General features: G+C 36.6%; 1 protein-coding gene across 2 annotated transcripts in view; it reads left to right on the top strand.

Moving 5' to 3' along the window:
• Positions 1 to 238: 238 nt before the first annotated feature.
• Positions 239 to 20,268, top strand: part of RPGRIP1L (RPGRIP1 like) — a gene marked incomplete at both ends in the record, with an annotated part of 83,335 nt that continues 63,305 nt past the window's right edge. For both annotated transcript variants that reach the window (XM_084257407.1, XM_084257406.1), the window contains 6 exons: positions 239 to 323; positions 1,795 to 1,939; positions 4,998 to 5,296; positions 8,667 to 8,769; positions 10,052 to 10,195; positions 18,588 to 18,693. In XM_084257407.1, the coding sequence (XP_084113533.1) occupies positions 239 to 323; positions 1,795 to 1,939; positions 4,998 to 5,296; positions 8,667 to 8,769; positions 10,052 to 10,195; positions 18,588 to 18,693 (882 nt within the window). The remainder of the gene's footprint in view (positions 324 to 1,794; positions 1,940 to 4,997; positions 5,297 to 8,666; positions 8,770 to 10,051; positions 10,196 to 18,587; positions 18,694 to 20,268) is intronic.

Here is a 20,268-nt window from a genome sequence, read left to right as displayed (position 1 = left end):
TCATTTCCCGAGCAAACTATAGGAAATACACTGTTGAAAGGAGCACAGTGTCCATGATTGAATGTAGTATTACTTTTAGGAGAGACGCTTTCATCTTTTTCAAGCTGCACATGTGGGCAATAAGATGTCCATTAAAGTTCTAGTGCCATATTCGTTTTATTTGGTTCAGTCCATTGCATAGTTTATGTAATAACTTGGAAAGATTTTATTTGAATTTTCTTTTCTCCACAGATAGGCCATGTCTACTCCAACTGATGAGACTGCAGGAGACCTGCCTGTGAAAGATACGGGTCTAACCCTCTTTGGGATGGGAGGGTTACAAGGTAGGGCCAGCTGTTGTTTATTACTGTTATGAACTTTGATCAGTAACGTCTTTACTTTCAATTTAAAGTATTTCTGATATTCTTACAAACCAAGCCATTTCAGTAACTCTATAGCTTTTGATTGGACTAAACAAGATTGAGAGTTTAGAAAAACATGTGGTATTTTACTGCATGCATCCATTATCAACAGCTCATAGAAAATGTAAAATCTCCCTCTGTTCTGATAAAGATTTGTTATAAATCATCTTATGAAATTCCATACTTCAGTAGAAGCTACACAGATAGTATCAAACCTCCAAACTGAATTGCCTGGTTTAAATCACATTCACCATTAAAATGTTTTCTTTATGTTTAAATTTTATGTGGGAGGAATGCCATATTTAAGAATGTTTTCCTTTCAAGTGAAATATCTCAAAATGGCTTGTTTATACAAGTGATAGTGATTTTATTTTATCAAATTAATATAAAGATTTTCTCTGTCCTTTTATGACGTAGTGATTGCTAGAGAACTACTCTTTAGCTAAAATTATTTTAGTATTTTCACATTGAGAAAGAAAAGGACTGCTTTATAAAACAATTCAGAGTATAGGACTGGTTTTGTTTGTGTACAGCTTGCTGTGTCAGCCGCGCTCTCAGGCCGCTGTACTTGTCATTGAGAAGACCGTGATACAAAAATACTCCACGCTGGCATCTTCCTACACCTGTTAACCAGAACAGGGCAAGTGGCCGCCTTGAATGCCCACAAAAAAGCCGTCCATATATTGTTCATTGGAATGGATAAAATTTGACTATTCAACTTTGGTTGAATGCATGTAAATAGTATTTAATAGTAAAATACTATGTCTAAGCTTTGCTGTATCTTTGGGGGAGTATCAAGTATTCAAAATACACAGAAACTTTTAGTGTGCAAAGCTATTTATTGGTTTTGATTTCCTAAATTCACTTCTTGCCCTCAGTCATCCATCGTAGGACTTTTATGTTTGTCCCTTTGCTTTTTGCTTCTTTGGTAATATTTTTGAAAATCTGTACTTAACAGTGATGTAGAAAAATGCCAACTTTAAGTAGTTGGTATGGAATTCAAATTATTGTTAGAAATTTTGCTTTGTAAAAAAAGTAATACTTTCAGATAGCCTTGTACTTTTTCACATTCAGCATATAAACTGAAAACTATTAAATCAGCGTTCGACCTTACATTCATAAAGCGTGGTTATTTGGAAACATTTTTTTAATGGTACTACTGTCCGAATCTTTATTATTGCGTATAAAGTATTAACAGCAAGGATTTTTTTCTTCTCACCTCCAATCAGTTGAGTGAGCAGTGCTGTAGCATTTTTTTAAAGCACTATTAGTTGAAGGTCTCAAAGGAAAAATATCTGAGATGAGTACATCGGAGATTCTATTGATAAGCAGTTATCATTTTTAGAGACTGTATTAACTAATCCTACTCTTCATTACCTCGCCACTTTTGCAGAAACTTCAGCAACTCGGACAATGAAGTCTCGCCAGGCCGTGTCACGTATCAGTCGAGAGGAACTGGAAGACAGATTTTTGCGTTTGCACGATGAGAACATTTTGCTTAAGCAGCATGCCCGCAAGCAAGAGGATAAAATTAAAAGGTTATGATAAAAAGCTTTTAGCTTTTTTTTTCTAACTCTGTAAAGTTTGAAGGATATGCTTTTTTATAAACTTAATTGAAAACACCACCTTGAATCTTTTCCTTTTTGGACAAGGCAGGTTGTAAATAAATACAATTTTTAGAAATGGAAAATCTTACAAACTAGAATAGTAAAGCAAAATATTACGAGTGTTTATTATATCTGAACTTGCTGTTCGAGAGAAAAGCGCTAATAGCTCAGAGTGCCGTGAGTGTGTCAGAGCTATAAATAGCTTTTGGTTTAATATTTATAGTTTAAAAGACAAATGCCAAAGCATCTGTTTTTTATGTCTTGATTTTTAAATGAAAGTTTGAAAAAGTAATTAGCATTCGAACTTGCTAGAATGCATGTTCCCTTAAAATTTGGAGCCTGCTAATGAAAACATTATTTAAAACTCTGGAATATATTTAACATTGCTTGAATTAGACTGGGATCTATATTTATTTTAAAGTCTCTGCAGTGTCTGAAGAAACATTGCTAGTTTTGATTTGTGTGCAAAAAGTTTGTGCAAGGGTGATTTCTGGAGAGGATAGATCCGCTTTCCTCTGTTCTTACTCAGAAACACTGTCTTCTGAATGTGTGGCAGGAAAAACAAAAATACATTCTCATCTGTAAACATGAAGAGATCTGTATTTGGATTCATGTTCTAGGTTCAATGAAAAGGTGAGCCAGCCTTTGAGGAAAGAAGATGGGGTATTTTCCTCCCAGGATTTTCCCAAAGAGGAGGACTCTAGTTCAGTTTCTGCTCTGTGGACTCTGTCTTAGTGACCCACTGACCTGCTGTGTGGGGGCTTTTGCTTTGAGTTGGTTTTTGTGTCCCGATGAAGGCTTGTCTCAAGAGGTGTGACTCACTTGCCTGATTCCTTCCCTGACCGGGGACACACATGCCAACCTGTCGGAGTGAGGCAAGTGAGTACACTGTACAGTGTTTTTTCCTTTGTAGACCTAATTGGTCAGTGAGAGAATTGAATTCACAACCTTGACCTCATTAGTAATTTGTCCTAGCCAGAAAATGGAAACCACTTAATGATGAGTCATCAGTTTAATGAGAAAATGCCTGAAGAGTCCAGTCCTGTGCATAGACTCTCTTCTCTCTCTGCCACTAGTCTGTGGTATATTCAAGCCAGTTAGCCTCCTGGATTTTTATTTTCCTCCAATCTGAGGGTAGTGAGCCAGTGACTCCCTAGATACATGAGTAAAGCTGCTTTTAAATTTATCTTAAGTATTGTAACTAGTACTTTCTTGGGTATAAATGTAGACTTGATAAATCAAGTACACAGGGATCACTTATGATTCCTTAATATCAAATAAACCAGTGAAAATTATTGCTATTGCTAGATAAGCAGATATAATCTTGGGTTTCTTAACAAAATTTGATTGACCATCCTTCAAGGCACTTAAAGCCATTCTATTGATGTGATTGTCTTGCCTTAAAAATCGGGGTCATTTATTTTTCTCTAGATATTGACTGCTTTTTTATATTATCACTGGGCCTGTCTGTCTTCTGAACGTGATCTCTAACTGGGTGAAAGTCGCTGTGTAGTGGAAGATTCGGATATTTAGATGGTTCCATATTTACTGGATAAGCCATTGGGTAAGGCTCAGGACCCTAAACTCATCAAGGACTAGATAGAGTGTGCCTCTCATGGGCTCTGATACCTGGCCAGATCTCCCAATGATATATCATTCTCTGGATTAGGTGGAAAAGGAACTAATCCATTGATTATTTTACTAGGGTGTTTGTGGTACTCTTGGATCTTGGTTTTTATTATTCTATATCCCTTATAAAGCATGTTTAATGGATGTGCCTCAAGGGAAAGAGAAAACAATCTTAACTGATTATGTTATGCATAGCTCTCCCTGGGCCACATGCTGTAGACTGAGTAGCCAGAAGTGTAGATAGACATGTATTACTACCGCTTTTACAGAGGACTCTGCTTAGGGCAAAAAAAGGTTGTACTATGACATCCCAAAGCTATTAAGGATTTTTTTATTTCACTTTTGTTCTCTTAAGTAAAAGCTTCTGTCCATAACCATGCTAAAATAAAGCAAACCCCATTTAAAGAAAAATGAAGTGTGTTTTTATTTTCAATCTCCTGTCTGGGTCTTTATAAAAATAGATTCACTATAAACTAGAATCAGCTATTGAAGATGTGCGACCAATTTTGTAAAGTCTTGAACTTATGTCTCTCATCAAAGCCACCTTTTCTTTCTTGTCCTGCCAAGATTTTTCCATTCACTGTCAGGCATGTTTTCCGTACGTGTATATTACATCACCCCCATGTGCCCTTTCTGTCTTTTGTTCTGTCCAACCAGTTTTTGTCAAAACTTAAAAGAGTCAAAGGTATAAACTAGGGAGATGTCAAAAAAAAAACAATTTATGTCAAAATTTAAAGGTAGCATTAAAATAATATTTTTCCATCGGATTGTTTTCTGCCATCAGACATGTATGTTTCTGGAGCACTCGGCAACATTTAATCGCGCGTGTTGGTTCCTTTTGAATTTTTCATTGGGCTTTTATATGTGTATGTCTCTGCATGCTAACGTTTTGATATTTGCAGTATGTCTTTATCCTAGAGAAACTAAAAACAATATATCACCTAAATGCTGCAGTCTTAATACACTTTTCAAAAGCTTTAACTCACTGTGGATTGCGGATATAACCCACCACATCCACAATCTGTAACTACATTTAAGTGCATACAGCATTCCTACATAAGGTCATGCGTTAAAAATTGCATCTGAGGAACATATGGAGTAAATATGTGTCCTCTCTTTACTAACCCTAAATGATAAGCCTTAGGAAACTGTTATTTGTCAGTGCTATAAAGCAGATTGTTGCCCAGTGGTTTCAATTATCATCAAAGGATTCCTCACAGGCAGTAATAGGCACATCAAAACCTGAAATGTATTATTCAGGTTCTGCACTGAAGTCTTCACAGTGATTACGTTCCTTTCAACAGAATGCATTTTATGCTGACTTCTCACATTCCTTTTCATCTTTTTATTATTTCCCTAGAATGGCCACCAAGTTAATACGGCTAGTTAATGACAAGAAAAGATATGAGCGGGTTGGTGGCGGCCCCAAGCGGCTGGGACGAGACCTGGAAATGGAAGAAATGATTGAGCAACTGCAAGAGAAAGTTCATGAGCTTGAAAGGCAAAATGAAGCCCTCAAAAACAGGCTGATCTCAGCCAAACAACAGCTTCAGATCCAGGGTCACAGGCAAGCTCCATACAATTATGTACAGTCTCGTATTAACACGGGGCGGCGAAAAATAAATGACAATGCAGGCCCGCAGGAAGGCCCCCGAAAAGGTAAACTTTATATTAAATCCGCAATGTCAGTCTTTTGGTAGGCTGCGTTATATACACGCGCAGGTTTATTTTGCTTTGTTCATGTTTTTCAAAAGTGTTTTTAGAAAGTGGAAGGTAGATTTTTTTTTTACTTGCTTTTTTATAAAATCGTATAATATTAACATGAAGAACATTTGATTGAAGAGTGACGACATCAAACTCAATTTTGTTTAGGAAAATATGGAATGTACCGGCCCATCCTTAACGACATGTGAAACTAAGTATGAGTTTCATTTGAGTTGGTTTTCCGTATGGAAAATGGGAATCACATTGACTCAGGCAAATGGGGAAAACTGCTGATTTGCTTTTACATGATCACACTTAAGTTCTTTGTCCAACGAACCTTAATAAAATTTACAAAGTTGTTTAAACCGCTCTTATTGCGTCCAGGCAGCATACAGGGGAATGAACACGTAGCCAGGGTTTTTGAAAGTTGGCTTCTTGACGCTCGACTTACTAGCTGGTGATCTTGGGCAAGTCTTCTAATGTCTCTGAGTTTCAGTTTTCTTTATGTGTAAAATAAAAAGGTTTAAGCAAATGAACATAAAAATCTCTTCCATCTCCAAAAATGCTCCTTTTGAAAATGATTCACCTGAAACCAACCAGATTAAAAAGCAATTCAGTTTCAGAGACAAGACTCAGTGTAGAAAGACCCTAAATATTCTCAATAAAAATTCCCAAGTGTTTCCAGCCACATGTAAACTTTATAATGAAATGAAAAGTCAGTAAGTATGTTAAGTGACATTTTAAAAATTTCAACTACTGGGGAGGAAATGAAAGCTTAGCTCTAATGACCTTCATTTGAAATATCCTTCACATAAAAACCAAAATTTTTAGGCACCTAAAAAACTGTAAAAGCTTTAATTCATGGAGGAAGAAAAAGCACCATATATTGAATAGAAAGGGAGAAAAATTTGTTCTATTTTTTTTTTCCAAGCCAAAATGTTAACATTATCTGGTCCCAAGACACTTCCTTTGGAGCCAGTAGGGCCTTCTCAGGCAGGAGGCAGCTGCAGCATGAAAGGCCTTGGCTGCTTCTCCCTGTGTGAGATTGGCAGTGGACTCTGAATGTAACCGAAGCAATCATGATGAATTATAAATCAGAAAGTACATCCTGCCAATAATTAACTTTTTACATGGCAGAGAACATGTGACCTCTCAGAACCTCGTTTTCCCAGGCTGAGAAATGGAGCGATAACTCCAGATCACGTGAAAGGTCAGGAGATGGTGGTGCCACAATAATCTATTTCATCTTTAAAAAGTCACTTCTGGGGCCTCCCCGGTGGCGCAGCGGTTGAGCGCCGGGTTGCGAAGCTGCCCGCAGCCTCTGCAGCACCAGTTCAATCCCCGGCTGCTCCCCGGCCACCAGAGGAGGGTCCCACATGGCACGGCAGACCTCTCCTGCCGCCCGCTGCTCCCCTCAGCAGTGTGCTTCAGTCCTTCTGCCTGCTCTGCTCCCCGCTCTGGCTCTGGTGAATTCTCTCCCCCTCCCGCGCTTCTGACTGTACCCAGTGCCTGTATAAATAAATAAATAAATCTAAAAAAATAAATAAATAAAATAAAAATGTTATAAAAAAATGTTCTCTCCTACCCTCAGTTTTGTCATCTGTGACTATCTTTGGGCAAGATGATTTCTAAGGTCTGCAAACTTTTTTATACTAAATAAAAATCGTGCCCCAATTTTAGGTTAAAGTGGCAAACTAACCTAGTGCTATGAATCATGAGTAGATGAGTTTGCTAGAATTTTCTCCATAGGGTGGGGAAAAAAATCAGCAGAGTCTTTTGAAAATACGACTATCTAGCTTCAGATTTTTCTTCACTGTTTGGTACAGAGACCAAGATGTAGAAGCTGCATAAGCACTAAGTAATGGTGAATGCTTTCCTACCCACTCTTTCTGAGTAAAGCTGAAGCATTATTAACAATTACTAACATTATTAGTACCTTAGTAATCTTAATAGATTCTATACTTGAGGCTGGAACTTAGGCCAAACATGTCAGAAATACCTCAAATTGGGGTGACTGAAAGAAAATCCCAAACCCTTTCTGGCCACAGCAGTCTTACCCCCAACTTGCTATACAGTGATCTTTATCTCGTTGTACTTTTCAGGATAAAGGGTGGCAGTACTGGCTTAAGATATGACCAGTAGAATGCAGAAACAAGTTTTATTGTGAAGAACCTGTAGTAGAACAAAGATTTTTATAAAGTGAACAATTTTAAACTGTAACCATTGACAAATCACATGACACTAAAAAGTTTTAAAATCTATTTTTAAGTATAAATAGGATATTTTAAATTCCACTAGAAATGATCAGTTTGTTGATGATTTATGTAGACAAAGCTTAAGGATTAATATTATTGCCAAATAATATAATTGAAAAATTTTAACATGTTAAACTGTTTTAATGTTTTAGGCAGAGCCTTTTCTATTCTTTAGTCGAGATTGTAATAAAATAGATGTTGAAAGTTTTGAAAGTAGCAAATAGTAGTCCTGATATCCTAATTAAAATTCTCATTTTCAAAAAGTAAACTTTTCTAAAAACAATTTTTCTGTACCTGTATTTCCGGGACTTTTCGCCACTTAAAAATCTAAATTTTCTATTATATTTTTATGTACCCTAAAATCTAATAGTTTAATTGTTCTGTAAATGTGAAGTAGCTAACATAAGTAAAGGTATTAGGCCAGGCTTGTAAAGTTGCATGTAACTATTTTTATAAGAAAAATGGTATCTTAAGAGTGACGGCAAAATGTGTTATTTAAAGAAATACTTTTGATGTTCCCTTCTCAAATCACCTCTGTGTAAATGCGGGTTTTCTTCTTGGGGTGAAATAAATCAACATGCAAGAAACAATTGTTGTACATACACTCACAGTGTCTGTGAGTCACACAACTGAGATAAGTTTCAAAATATGAGATTAGGGATAGGAGTGACTTATTTAAACATTAAAAAATTCCCCCCTCCCTCCAGAGAATTCAAGTTTTTACAACCTTTTCCTCCATATCTCAGTTTATATTGTAAAGTCCCAAAGTAAAGATTTTGCTTTTGTCAAATTATTTCAGGAGTTCTAAATCTGAGCTTTATCAGATTATATCTGGGTAATTTGATTTCAGTAGTAAAATCTGTTAAATGGGCAACACTTGCTGCTGTCTTTTATTTAATGCCTGCTGGCGCCTGATATCTAATAGTTCCTCTGGCAGTGTATTTCTAATTCTTTAGAGCACATATCTGTCGGTACTTAATAAGTAACTTTATTGTATTACGAATATACTTATAAATCAAGGGTCCTTCTATTCTAACTTCACTTCCATAATCATATTAATTTATTTTTAGGTATTAGATTCCAAGATGTAGATGTAGCAGAAACTCTTCAGCCCATGCTTACAAAATATGGCAACAGTTTACTGGAAGAAGCCAGAGGAGAAATAAGAAATTTGTAAGTATTCTTTATCGTGGTCATTTTAGAACTCTTAGCATGTCTTTTTCTTCATCCTTCCCTTCCCATTATTTTAAACAAAATTGGTTTATGTGTAAATAATTTGCTTCACTAAAATATAGCTAGTTATTTGGGGGTAAGAACATATATTATATAACATGTTTTCAGTAAAATGAGGAAAATGACCAATTTAACCAACTAGACCAACTGAAGGATTTATAGAATAGTCCCCTTTATTATAATTGCCCCCCCACCAAAGGAATGGCATAATGCCCAGTTTTTGAGAATAGTATAATCTTTAGAGGCAACATTTTCATCCTCAGAAAAATTACAGGTAATTTTTTTTAAGATCCTGAATTATATAGACTTTTTGTGGTTTAAAAAAAAAAATCGGAGGGAGTGGCTTAAAAGTTTGGAGTTATCAAATACATATGGATTTTAGATTTTGTTTTACTGTGATTCTACAGCCCCACATTCTTCACCATACTATGGTTTCAGAAGTTACTTCTGCCACACTTAGCTTACTTTTTCAGTTAATAAAAGCCTCATGGCTTCAGTGTCTGTGAATCACGCAAATGTACTAAGGTTCCACCTCATCTACGGGCCTTCACCTGGATCGTCAAAAAGTAACAGTTTGGAATGAGGAAGAGAAAACACAAGACGGAGTGTCATACTTTAGATAGTTGCTTAAAAATAATATGGGCTTAAACTTTTTTTCTTCTGAATATTTTAAATTCCAGTTACAGTAAAGATTAGCCTTGAGAGAATGAACTAAAATACTAGACCAAATTTTGTTACCTGGTAATTACTGAAAAGTCGGGGCTCATACCAGTTTATAAGGCTCCCTGCCCGAGGATACAGCCAGACGTGACAGGTACATATGTGTCCAGAAATGATGCCGGTGTGGTTTGTCCATTTGCTGCCAGCTCTCTTTCAAGTGTTCATTGGATGGCATATATGCAGACGTGCGCGTGAAGGAGCCAAGCCATAAAAGTTATCTGAAAGGGAATCAGATCATGGAGTACCTAACGGTGATCAATAAATAATTTAATTGAGCCAAAGTCTAGTATTTTGCCTAGGACATTATCTTATGAAAAGCAGTATCTTGAATTTGCCCACATCTACTTCCAAATCATCACATTAATCTGTTGTTTCTCTAAGTCAAGAGGCACTTAAACTAAAATGTTTAACTTTTGCTTGCTCTTCATTATGAAGAACTTTTCTTTCAACGCTGCAACTTTTTCCTCAAACTAAAAATCCTTACGAAGAGTCTTTCTTTCAGAGAAAATGTGATTCAGTCACAGAGAGGCCAGATAGAAGAACTAGAACACTTGGCTGAGATCCTAAAAACTCAGTTGAGGAGGAAAGAAAATGAAATTGAGTTATCTCTTCTTCAACTTCGAGAACAACAGGCTACAGATCAAAGGTATGTTGAAACAGAAATATCACTTTGATAAGGTTAAAATTAGTTTAAAATACTTTATCATGTGCCATAGAAGAATAAATCTTGTCTACAGAAAAATCATGTTTTTACTTAACATCCTATGTATAAGCCACTCTCGGCCTAGCCGCTGCTGTCGGCCTAGCCACTGCTATCAACAGTTCTAGTCGCAAGACACCCTGCCTACCTGCTCTGCCTTGTCTTATTTTCCTCACTAATTTGCCTCATTTACCAAGATTATGACATTGGATACCATCTGATCGTCCCTACGTCCAGAAGGGTGTGACAAAGACTCAGCTGTTGGCATGCTTCGTGAGTAACAGTCCAGCCTCCCCTAAGGTTTTTCAAGCTTAAAAGGTAGCAGTTTCTATAATGCAGTACCAGTTTTATATCTCAAAGAGGTGTTACCTCTCCTAACATTCAGTATTCAAAATACAAAATCATCTAATTCTGTTGATTATCATGATCACACTGGAGCCCTTTGATATTCTCCTTGCGCGTCTTCATTTTTGATGTTCTGTAACACAATGTCTTTGATCCCATCCTCCTATGTCGTTTTGTCCCTACTACCTTTTCTTTTGCTTCTCTGTTTCCACATTTTGCTTCCAGCAAGACTTTTTCTTTTCACCATATTCTATCTTGAGTTAATTTCTTCCCTTTATGACTTTTTACCAGCAGTTCCTCGATGGCATCTAATAATCAGTTTACATTCAAGTGTCTGTGAAGTTTCTTTCTGTTACTTGTTTGAATTGGAATCCGGCTGAGGTGTACACGTGGCCTTTGGCTGTTGTATCTCTTCTTTTAATTCTCCCATTGGTTTTATAAAACCAGACTTCGAGCCTCTATTTGATTTTCCCCTTTCCAGCATATGTGATATCTCAATTATGTGGCTAGATTCTTACTCAGAAAAACCTAATTTGATTTTTCTAGTTCTTCACTTCAGATTCAGAATAATTCTCCATTAGCAAACTAACGTTACATGGTGAATTTGAAAAAGCTAAGAAAAGATGCATGATATGAAACTTGTTTTTAAAAAATAAATTAGAGTAAAAGTGTATGAAAAGCTTTATATTTCAGAGGTTTATAAGATTAGTATTACATGTGATAATTTCTGTTCCTAAAAAGTTCTGTGAGAAATTAAATTATGTAATGAAATCCTATATGTTTTATGACATTTATATACCCCTCTAAGTGCAGGGCAGAAGAAACATAAATATTATTGAGAGTTATATTTATTTCAGAAATGTAATTTTGAACCTGTTTTTTAAACCAGCTTAAATACCTGGGAGTTACCCAGGTTCCCAAAGGAAGAACTGATTTAGACTTAGACGTCTCAGGAAGCCAAGAAGCGGTTCCTTGTGAGGTCTCCCCTACCCTGCTCAAGGACCAGGTGCCAACACTGAGCGCAGTGATCTGCTGCCCTCAGCCATACGTTCGATATTATCGGACTATAAACATTCTTGCAGTCGGCCAAGCCCAAGTCTGAAAACCGTCCCTATCGGCTTTACTCAACTCTGAGTACAGAGTTATCAGGCACCATGTTCCCTTTTGAATTTCTTATGGTCTCCAAAATAGTAAGGGGGACGCTGTGGACATCCCATCTCCCAAATGGACAACATCATTTGGGACCCAGAGAGTTAGTTGAAAGGAGATCCAAAAGTTCTGCAATTCTAGAATGAGAAACAGCAGGAGCACTACCATGATAGATGCTCATTTTTTACTATAAATATTGTCAGCAAGAGACACCAACGTATAAACATGGAAGAGTCTCCCTTCAAAACTAAATGAATGCCCTCCTCGAGGGGTTTTATCATTCACTCCATAGCAGTCTTTTTTCAGCCACACCAAGAATTAGAAATAGAGACAAAATGAGTGTTACGGTAACAGAACCTCTGTTGCAAAAGTCAAGGAAATAAGCCCTCTTGGACCCCTACCTCTGCTTTTATAACACTGGAAATTACATATTCTTTGCTTACAGGAAGGGTCCCTGTAGTAGATAACATTGTCTCTTGAAATAGAGTTGTTGAAAAATGAAGAAATGACTTCAAATAAGGATCTTCAAGGGTTTTTTCCCTTGTATGTTTACACACAGCTCAAAATTTTATGTGTAACAGCAATTTTTTTGAGACTAATGGAAAACTGTTGAAAAAAATGTTGGGGAGAATATAAAACTTGGTATAATTTACTGTAGAGAAAAATCACAAAATGGAAAACATATTTGAACGTCTTTCACGGATACATTATTTCAGATTTGAAATTCTAGAAGTCTGATCTGGATGTTGGACTCCTTGTTCTCAAACATGAACTTAACGTAGTTGTAATCTTCAGAGTGCGGTGCTTGATATTTATGGCAAAGAGCCTTTTCATAGAATATTACAGAAACTCTTCATAGTATGTGTTTAATAGACCAGTTTGGTTTGGCATCAGCTTGACATAAACTTTTGGTTATCCAAAGCCCTTAATTGCTTTGAAGTAAAAGCCCAGTGCTGCTCTTTTTTATTAAAATCATGTTTTTTCCTGTTATTGTGGTCTATTTTGGAAGACTGAGTTGTGATTTTTGCATATGTTCTACATAATGCCTCATTAGCAAAAAATCTTGTATCATTTACAAGTAGCCTGAATGTCTGTGTTGTTTTGAACAAAAATCCATATTAAAATTTAAACAATATAAAAATGCACATTTTCTGCTTATTAAAAAGGCCGTCTTAAATTAAATGCAAAGCCGTAACCAGTGAACACATGTACATGAACATTAAAATCAGAATGATTTTACCTTTTATTGACTTTTTCAACTCCAAAAATATTTAGACTCTCTTACCAAATGTGTAACTAGTTTGTACTAAGTTGTTTGTTTTTTTTTTTTAAGTAAATGTTAGGGTGTTTACCTTTTTAATTAAAAATCATGTTAAGTGCCATAATGTCCCCGTGGAGGCAAGTTCCCTCATAAATCTTTCAGGCACTCTGTCTTCCCCTCTTTTCCTCTTCGTTGGTTGACAGAAGACCGTCAAGTCTTAAAACAAAGAGGCCCCTTGCAGGCACGCCACGTGAGAAACAACAGGCTTCAGGGGCTTCTCCCGTGCACAGACACAGGATTCCTTCCTTCCACCGTGCCCGGTTTTTCATTCGAAAAATTGCAAGCCTCCAGAAATGCGAGGCGCCTGTAGAGTGAACACCCACCTGCCTCTCACCCCCTTGCGTATTTGTGAGCGACACGAGCCTCTTCTGCGTTCTGCGCACCTGCCCCTGAGCCCTTTCCTCCCTCCCGACCCCCCCAACCCTCCCCTCCACCACACCCACCGCCAAAGACAGAGACATAGAAACAATACGTACCCCCTTGGATATATAGAAAGAGATCAAAGGTTCGATTGTGAATTTGAGACCTCTGGGCACATGTCACTTCCCCCTTTTAAACCTCTGCATATCCTCTGGGGACAGGGACACCCTCCTACTCGGCCACAGGGCACCTGGGACATGACAGGGGCGAGAGTACGGTAGCGCCCGCTCGTTCACTGTCGTGCCCATGTTTCCCAACCAACCCAGTAATTCCTTTTATTGCTTTTTTTTTTAATAGCTGTTTTGTTTTGCTTTCTTTTGATGTAGTCTCCAATCAAAGGTTATGTACTTAATCGTCACCTCTTTTAGGGGTCCTTTATTCTAGAGTGGCTCCCCCAGTCTTTTCCAACCCATTGATAGTTGTTTGCATAAGGTCTCTCAATTTCGATTTGTGCGATTGCCCAGTCCCCTCATTTCGAGGCCGCATCTGGTTCTGGGATGGAAGGGTTTCTGGGGCCAGGGATAACCAGGCAAACATTATCATTACAAGGGAGGTGACACCTGTCACTTCTTGTTTTCACGTCACCAAAGTTCTTACTGTTGTTTTGAATATCTTAGAATTTGCCCGGTGAACAATGTCATACTCAAAAAACCAATTCTGTTATCCCTGTTTTTTAAATTACTTATATTAACTAACCTCTTTCTTTGATAGCAATTCAATGTATTTTCCCAGCAGTTTATATAAACCATAGAAATTGTCCCGATGAATAATAATTAGTGTATCAGTGCACACATGAGAGCAGAGGGAAAGTTAAAAATTAGGAAGTTGTTGGAGGAAAGAAGCAACTAAAAAGGGTGGGAAGAATTTATCTCGGAACTGGATTTGGTGTTAACTCCCTCACTTAAGGACTCTGGCCAACTTCTTTAAGATGAAGAGACTGAAATGGCTCACTCCTTACTTTTTAAATAATAGCTGCTCTTGTCCCTAGGAACCTGTGTTTCTATATGATTTTGACTACTAAATAAGCCGTATTTGTTCATGAAATCAATTTGTTCTCTTTTTTTCAATCAAAGGCTTTTATCATGCCAATCATTGTATCTGATGCTTGTGAAATAATCCCGTTATTGCACAGATTTGGTATAATTCTATCAAAAAATAAAAACAGTAGAAAACTCTAAGTTCACTTTCCCAGCTTAATTGCTAATAAATCTGCATTTCCCACTGGACTTCTTGAAATATTGTGTATAATTCTCAGGTTCTCGTAACTAGTTGGAATCTGTTAAACTTGATCCTCAAAGTGGCCCCCAAAAGATGAACCCAAACGAGTGTTGGGTTCTTCCGATCCCCACAGGCTCCTCCTGGCCGTGCTCCCTCCATTTCATAGACCATGACTGTCTGCATAACCGGCCCCTCTACTTGTAGAGGTGAGAGGAAGAAAACATTCAGGTCTGATTTATATTTGACCCAACACCACAAGATATGATCCAGAGTCAAATAAACATACTCTGACAAATTTTTTCTTGATGCACTCTTAAATCAGGGAGCAATATTTTTACCCACGAACTCATTTGGCAGTTTTGAGCCAAACCATCACCTTTCTCAGTGATTTTAATGATACCTCATTGAATTTACTAGCATCTTTCTGTAACCTACTCCGAAGTGCCACCTTTCCAGCAACTGTCTTCTGTGTTTCCATAAAGAGCTGTCAGTGGCCTTCATTTCTTTCAACCGTACTCTTTAAAAATGTTTGCCGCAGTTTAAAAACAAAACCCAAAGATTTTCCTTTAATTCTAAGGTCGTTTTCTACCTATCCCCCAAATTCAGTCCTCCTAAAGCTATTACTCAAAAAGAGCCTCATCATTCTCTCTCATAAATGTTTCACTTAGCGACTTTCCAGAATTTCATAACCTAGCTTCTGTATTCTAAAAATCTTCTCATCTTCTAAAGGGTGTTACAACAATTTTGACTTGAAACTCAAGAGGCTTTTTTTTTAGTGTTCATACTCCTTACTATAGCATGGAATGAAATGTTTACGAGGGGCTGGGGGGGCTGGGAAGGTGCTGGTAAATGGCGAGTGATGGGTGAGAGTAGAGGGAGTTGTGTGCCTGGGGAATGAGGTATAAGAAGCTTTCACTAGAGCAGAGAGTTTTGCCTCTTAAGCTTTCTTATTAGACTATACATTACATAGCCCCACTGAAAGTTTTTCCTTCTCCACTGTATCTGAGGTTTTAAGTTTCTGGATTTATTATGGCACCCAGTAGCAAGCTGGAGTCAAGTGTTTTCAAGACTTCCATTAGAAATTCCTTTTACAGAGTTTATTGCTTGACTGTTTCAAATTATATGAGAGAAACTTGGCACACAGGTTGTTGAACTGAATTACTTTTTTTTCAACATAAAATCTAATTTATTTCAGTTTGTTTTTAATCTAGGGATGAGCCAACAACTCTTCTCATGGTTTTAGAAGATTTGATCATAATTTTAAATAGTTTTTCTGTTAAAAAAAAAGAAAGAAAAGAAAAGAAAAAAAGAAAGCAAAGAGGCTGTATTTTCCAATTTAATTGTGCGTAGATTTTTCAAAATCCTTGTTGAAAATTTTGAGAAATTAATTTTTACAAAGCACATAATTAGTATGCTTGATGTGTTTGCACATCATCGCACCACGTGTAATGTAGCATGTGTGCACGGGTACATGACTGGCAGAGCTCATGTGTTTTTGCTACACATTGTTCTTCCTGTTGGAATGTCAACATCCTCAAGATTGGAAATTCCCGTCATGGTGCAGGGAAACGTTAGGTGGGGGCCACTTAAATTTTGCTTATAAAATTAGCCCTATCTCTGTTCTTCAGAGGAAACCAACCTGAAACTTCCTCCTAATACGGAAAGGTCTAGGATCGGCCACTGAACGTTGCTCTGGCCCTCTCCTTGCCCTCAGCTTCCTGCTCAGATTCCTTGTCGTCATTTTGTGGCGTCTCCTTCCCTCTTTCTCTCGCTTCCACCCTTGTTCATTTACTATATTTCATCTTGCAAAAAAAATGTTGAGTTGAGCTTCAGACTCGAGATGATTTTTCATTGTACACCTTCCTGAAGCCAGACCACATTCATCACATTTTGATTGTAACTTTTATGTACTTTATATCATTGTACTTGAGCTTAACAGCAAGTCATCCTTGTCCTCTCAGTATTACCCTCAAGCCTGTTCAATCATAATAATAACTATAATGTATAGCGCCCATAAAATTGACGCTTAAAAATAATTATTAAAGACTTGCAGGTGTTGCATTGTCCCAGAATGGGTGGACTCTGTAGTGAACTGACCTTATTTAAAGTACCACATTATTATCGCTGTTTTCTAAATCCTACTTATGTTGTATTTATGCACATTTTGTTGGACACGATTAGTATCATCTACTAAGTCATTTTTCTTGGCATTCCTTTGAAAAGTTTCAACTGCAAGGAGTTCAGGAAAGTATTCAAGAAAATATTCTCCGATTAAACCACTAAAAGTTTTTGAAAGATACTTAACTGGTCTTTGCCCGGCCAAGTCAATTCGAATTTTACTTTGATCCTGTGTGGCTAGCGGGCTATTGGGGCTTAATTCTATGTTAAGTTTTCGTTATTATTCAAAGATGTCTGATATGCACATATAGCTGTATCTTCTTGAGAATAGTAACATACTTAAAAATATAAAAAACAGTCTCAGGGATACTGAAAATGTAAGAAATTGTTGGAGTAGTATTCTGTCCTTCCTTATCAATAAATGTCACTCGTTAACGTGTTAGACTTAAGTTCTAGGGAGAACAGACAAATGATACTGGGGCTTCTAGATGTGAAACCATTTAAAATGTTTTTCCTCCGTATTGTTTTTAGTGAATAAATAAAATACTAAGGGGAATAGTGAGTCTTCTGTTGAACGTGTGCTTAGAACTACTAGATAAAATGTTTTAGACACATAATTATTTTAACATTGTGTTAAGACTGTACCTTGGGCCAGGTCCAGGTTCTTGGACTTGTTTATCTTCTGTGTGAGGACAACTAACTGTCTGATGCCAAAATGCAATGAACTTTCAAATATCAAAGAGGAAAATTAAGTATTTCAAGTCCTCAGCTGGTTTACAGATGTGTGAGCTTTGTAGTCCATTTTCTGGTTCCAGTAGGGCATTGTGACAATTTTTCCAATATGTGCACACTAGATAAGTTTTGAAAGTAAAATGTCGTACTTCAAATACTTAAATAAATGTCTGAATTTCAAATTTATATATTTATTTTTCTTAAAATAGGGGGCCTAAAGCTGAGCTTCACAACTTAAAAAATATTTTTAGATATAAAATGTATTAAATTAAGGAACATTCTCTGTGAGGAAAATAAATGCCTTTTGAAAACAGGTATTCATTTAGATCTCTGATTAACCTTTAACAAGATCTTCCTGTTAAATTCGACATTTGCTTTAATCTCACTAGGAAAAATACAAAATAGTATTGCCGCATATAGAGTTTCTATATACCCTGTGGATGGTAAATGATCTCTCACAGCTAAAGGCACATCTGCAACATATTTAAATGCCAGCTTTGGGCATTATTAGTATAAAATGCTAAGTCACTTCTTTTGGAAATATTTTGAAACGTTTAAACTCCAGGAGGAAACTCCAATAAATTGTAATCTTATGATACCATTTGTTTTGAGGGAGTGGTAGAAAGATGAGTGACTATGTTGCATATTTTTCATTTAGGGGAAAGTAGTGTGATAGTTCTAAAAAAAAAAAAAAGAAGTCTGAAGTTTGGTGGGCGAATGATGACTGTGCTTTAAGCTGACGTCCTCTGGACCTTCTTTCAGAAAGCTGTGACATGATTTTAAAGCTTTGCTCTCATCCTTGTACAGGTGACCCAAGTGTGAGGTTTCCTTCAGACTAAGAGTTCAAGAGCGATTATTGGTTGGTTGTAAATAATTTAACCCCAGTGTATAATAAACCAAAACCATGGTGCCTTATCTAAAAGTGTGTAAACGTTTTCCGCGTAGCATTCCATGAAAAGTTGTGATTCCACCATAGATTTTTCTCTTTTACCTTGCCCTTCTTTGTCTCTCTTTTTCTTAACTCCATCTTTGAAGGTCAAACATTCGAGACAATGTAGAAATGATTAAACTTCATAAGCAGCTCGTCGAAAAAAGCAACGCTCTGTCAGTAATGGAAGGAAAATTTATTCAGCTTCAAGAGGTACGGTGATAATTTATTTTATGTGATAACATGTAGGTAAGAAATTTCAAAAATTGTGTTCAGGTTGTATTTGTTAGGTAAAAGGTCATAACACTAAAAAGTCATTTTTAAGCAGTGTTCTTTTTATTCTCAAGTGTGTTTCATTTCATAGATTGTCTTTTAATAACTCAATAACTAAAGAAATAACCAACTGCTTAGACTTTTTATAAATATCTGTGTCATCTTTAAATAATAACAGATTTATCATATATCATCTCATGCCAAGAAAATTTATTTTTAACTCCTTTTATGGGAATTTGTTATGAGCACACAGCACTGAGGTTTAGATGTATTTGCATAGATCTTCAGTTCTGAGTACTTATGAAACATCTAAGATAGATCAAAGTCATAATTATGTTTTGTTAAATCTTTCTTTGATGTGGTGTTTTGTTTTGTTTTATCACTGCCATTATCAGAAAATATTTGAGTGCCTGTCATGTCAACTACCATATTTATTTTAAATCTTAGCCATTCAAGTTGACGATACTCTTCAGCCCCGTTGCTGTTTTAACAAAAACTACTACTCCACAGGAATGTGCCATCAGAGGACTCCTATTTATTGGCACTGCATAATTAACATAGGTTCTGGAACTAATGAACTCCAAAACATTCCAGATGAGCAGAATTTATTTTAAGCAGTGCTTTCTTTGAAGTACTGAGACAAAGCAATAAATTTGTGCAAACCATAAGGTCATCTGAAGCCTAAATTCACTTTTGAATTAGAGAAATATCTTTAAACTATTCTCTGGGTAGCGTTTTCTACCTTGCGGGAACCTCCTTAAATGCCATATAAACATCTTCCATATAAATATGAGTTTAGAAAAGCGAGGCTAATTAGAGAGTGGGAATGATAGTCCTCTCTGCAGACCGAAAAGAGTAGAAATACATGTCATTGAAAGCCATTTCTAAAATGAGTTTTCGAGAGGAATTAAAAAGTGATTTTATATTCTTTCATCACTCTCACCATTGTTGTTCCCACTTAACAGTGACCCCAGGTATTTGTTGAAATACCACAATGACGAGGGTCTGCTGTCACGCAGGTACCTCTTTGGGGGTTTGACACAGGGTAGGGGTTTGAAAGATTCAGAACAAGGGATTCAATGAGGTAGGCTGTCCAGAGAAAACTGGTTAAAGTTAAATGTCATGCAGATAACCAAGATTAATAAAAATTTGGTCTCTAGTAGCTAAATAGCCATTTTTCTTTTAATGAGGAACTTCAGTAGAACTTAATCGATTTTCACTAGCAAACGAGGCATCACATGCCATGGTCATAATGGTTTCTATGAAAAGATTTTAATGTAATCCTTTCTCAAAAAAAATTTTAGAAAAATATGCGGTGCTTAAGTATATAAAATGGACTTTAAAGCATGTGCATAAGGATGCCATTTTAAAATTTAAGAAGAGTTTGTAACTATTTCACTGAATTGAATATTTTAAATTAAAGATATTAAAATTAGAAGCCTACCCTGAGACTGTTTAATGGTGGCAACTATTGAACGTCTGTGGTCAGCACTGACTCTGTCCCCATTTTAAGAT

This window comes from Talpa europaea (genome assembly GCF_964194135.1).
Source record: "Talpa europaea genome assembly, chromosome: 16".
NCBI lineage: Eukaryota > Metazoa > Chordata > Mammalia > Eulipotyphla > Talpidae > Talpa > Talpa europaea.
The sequence above is the reverse complement of the archived record's forward strand: the minus strand, read 5'-3'. Positions and strand labels throughout refer to the sequence as shown.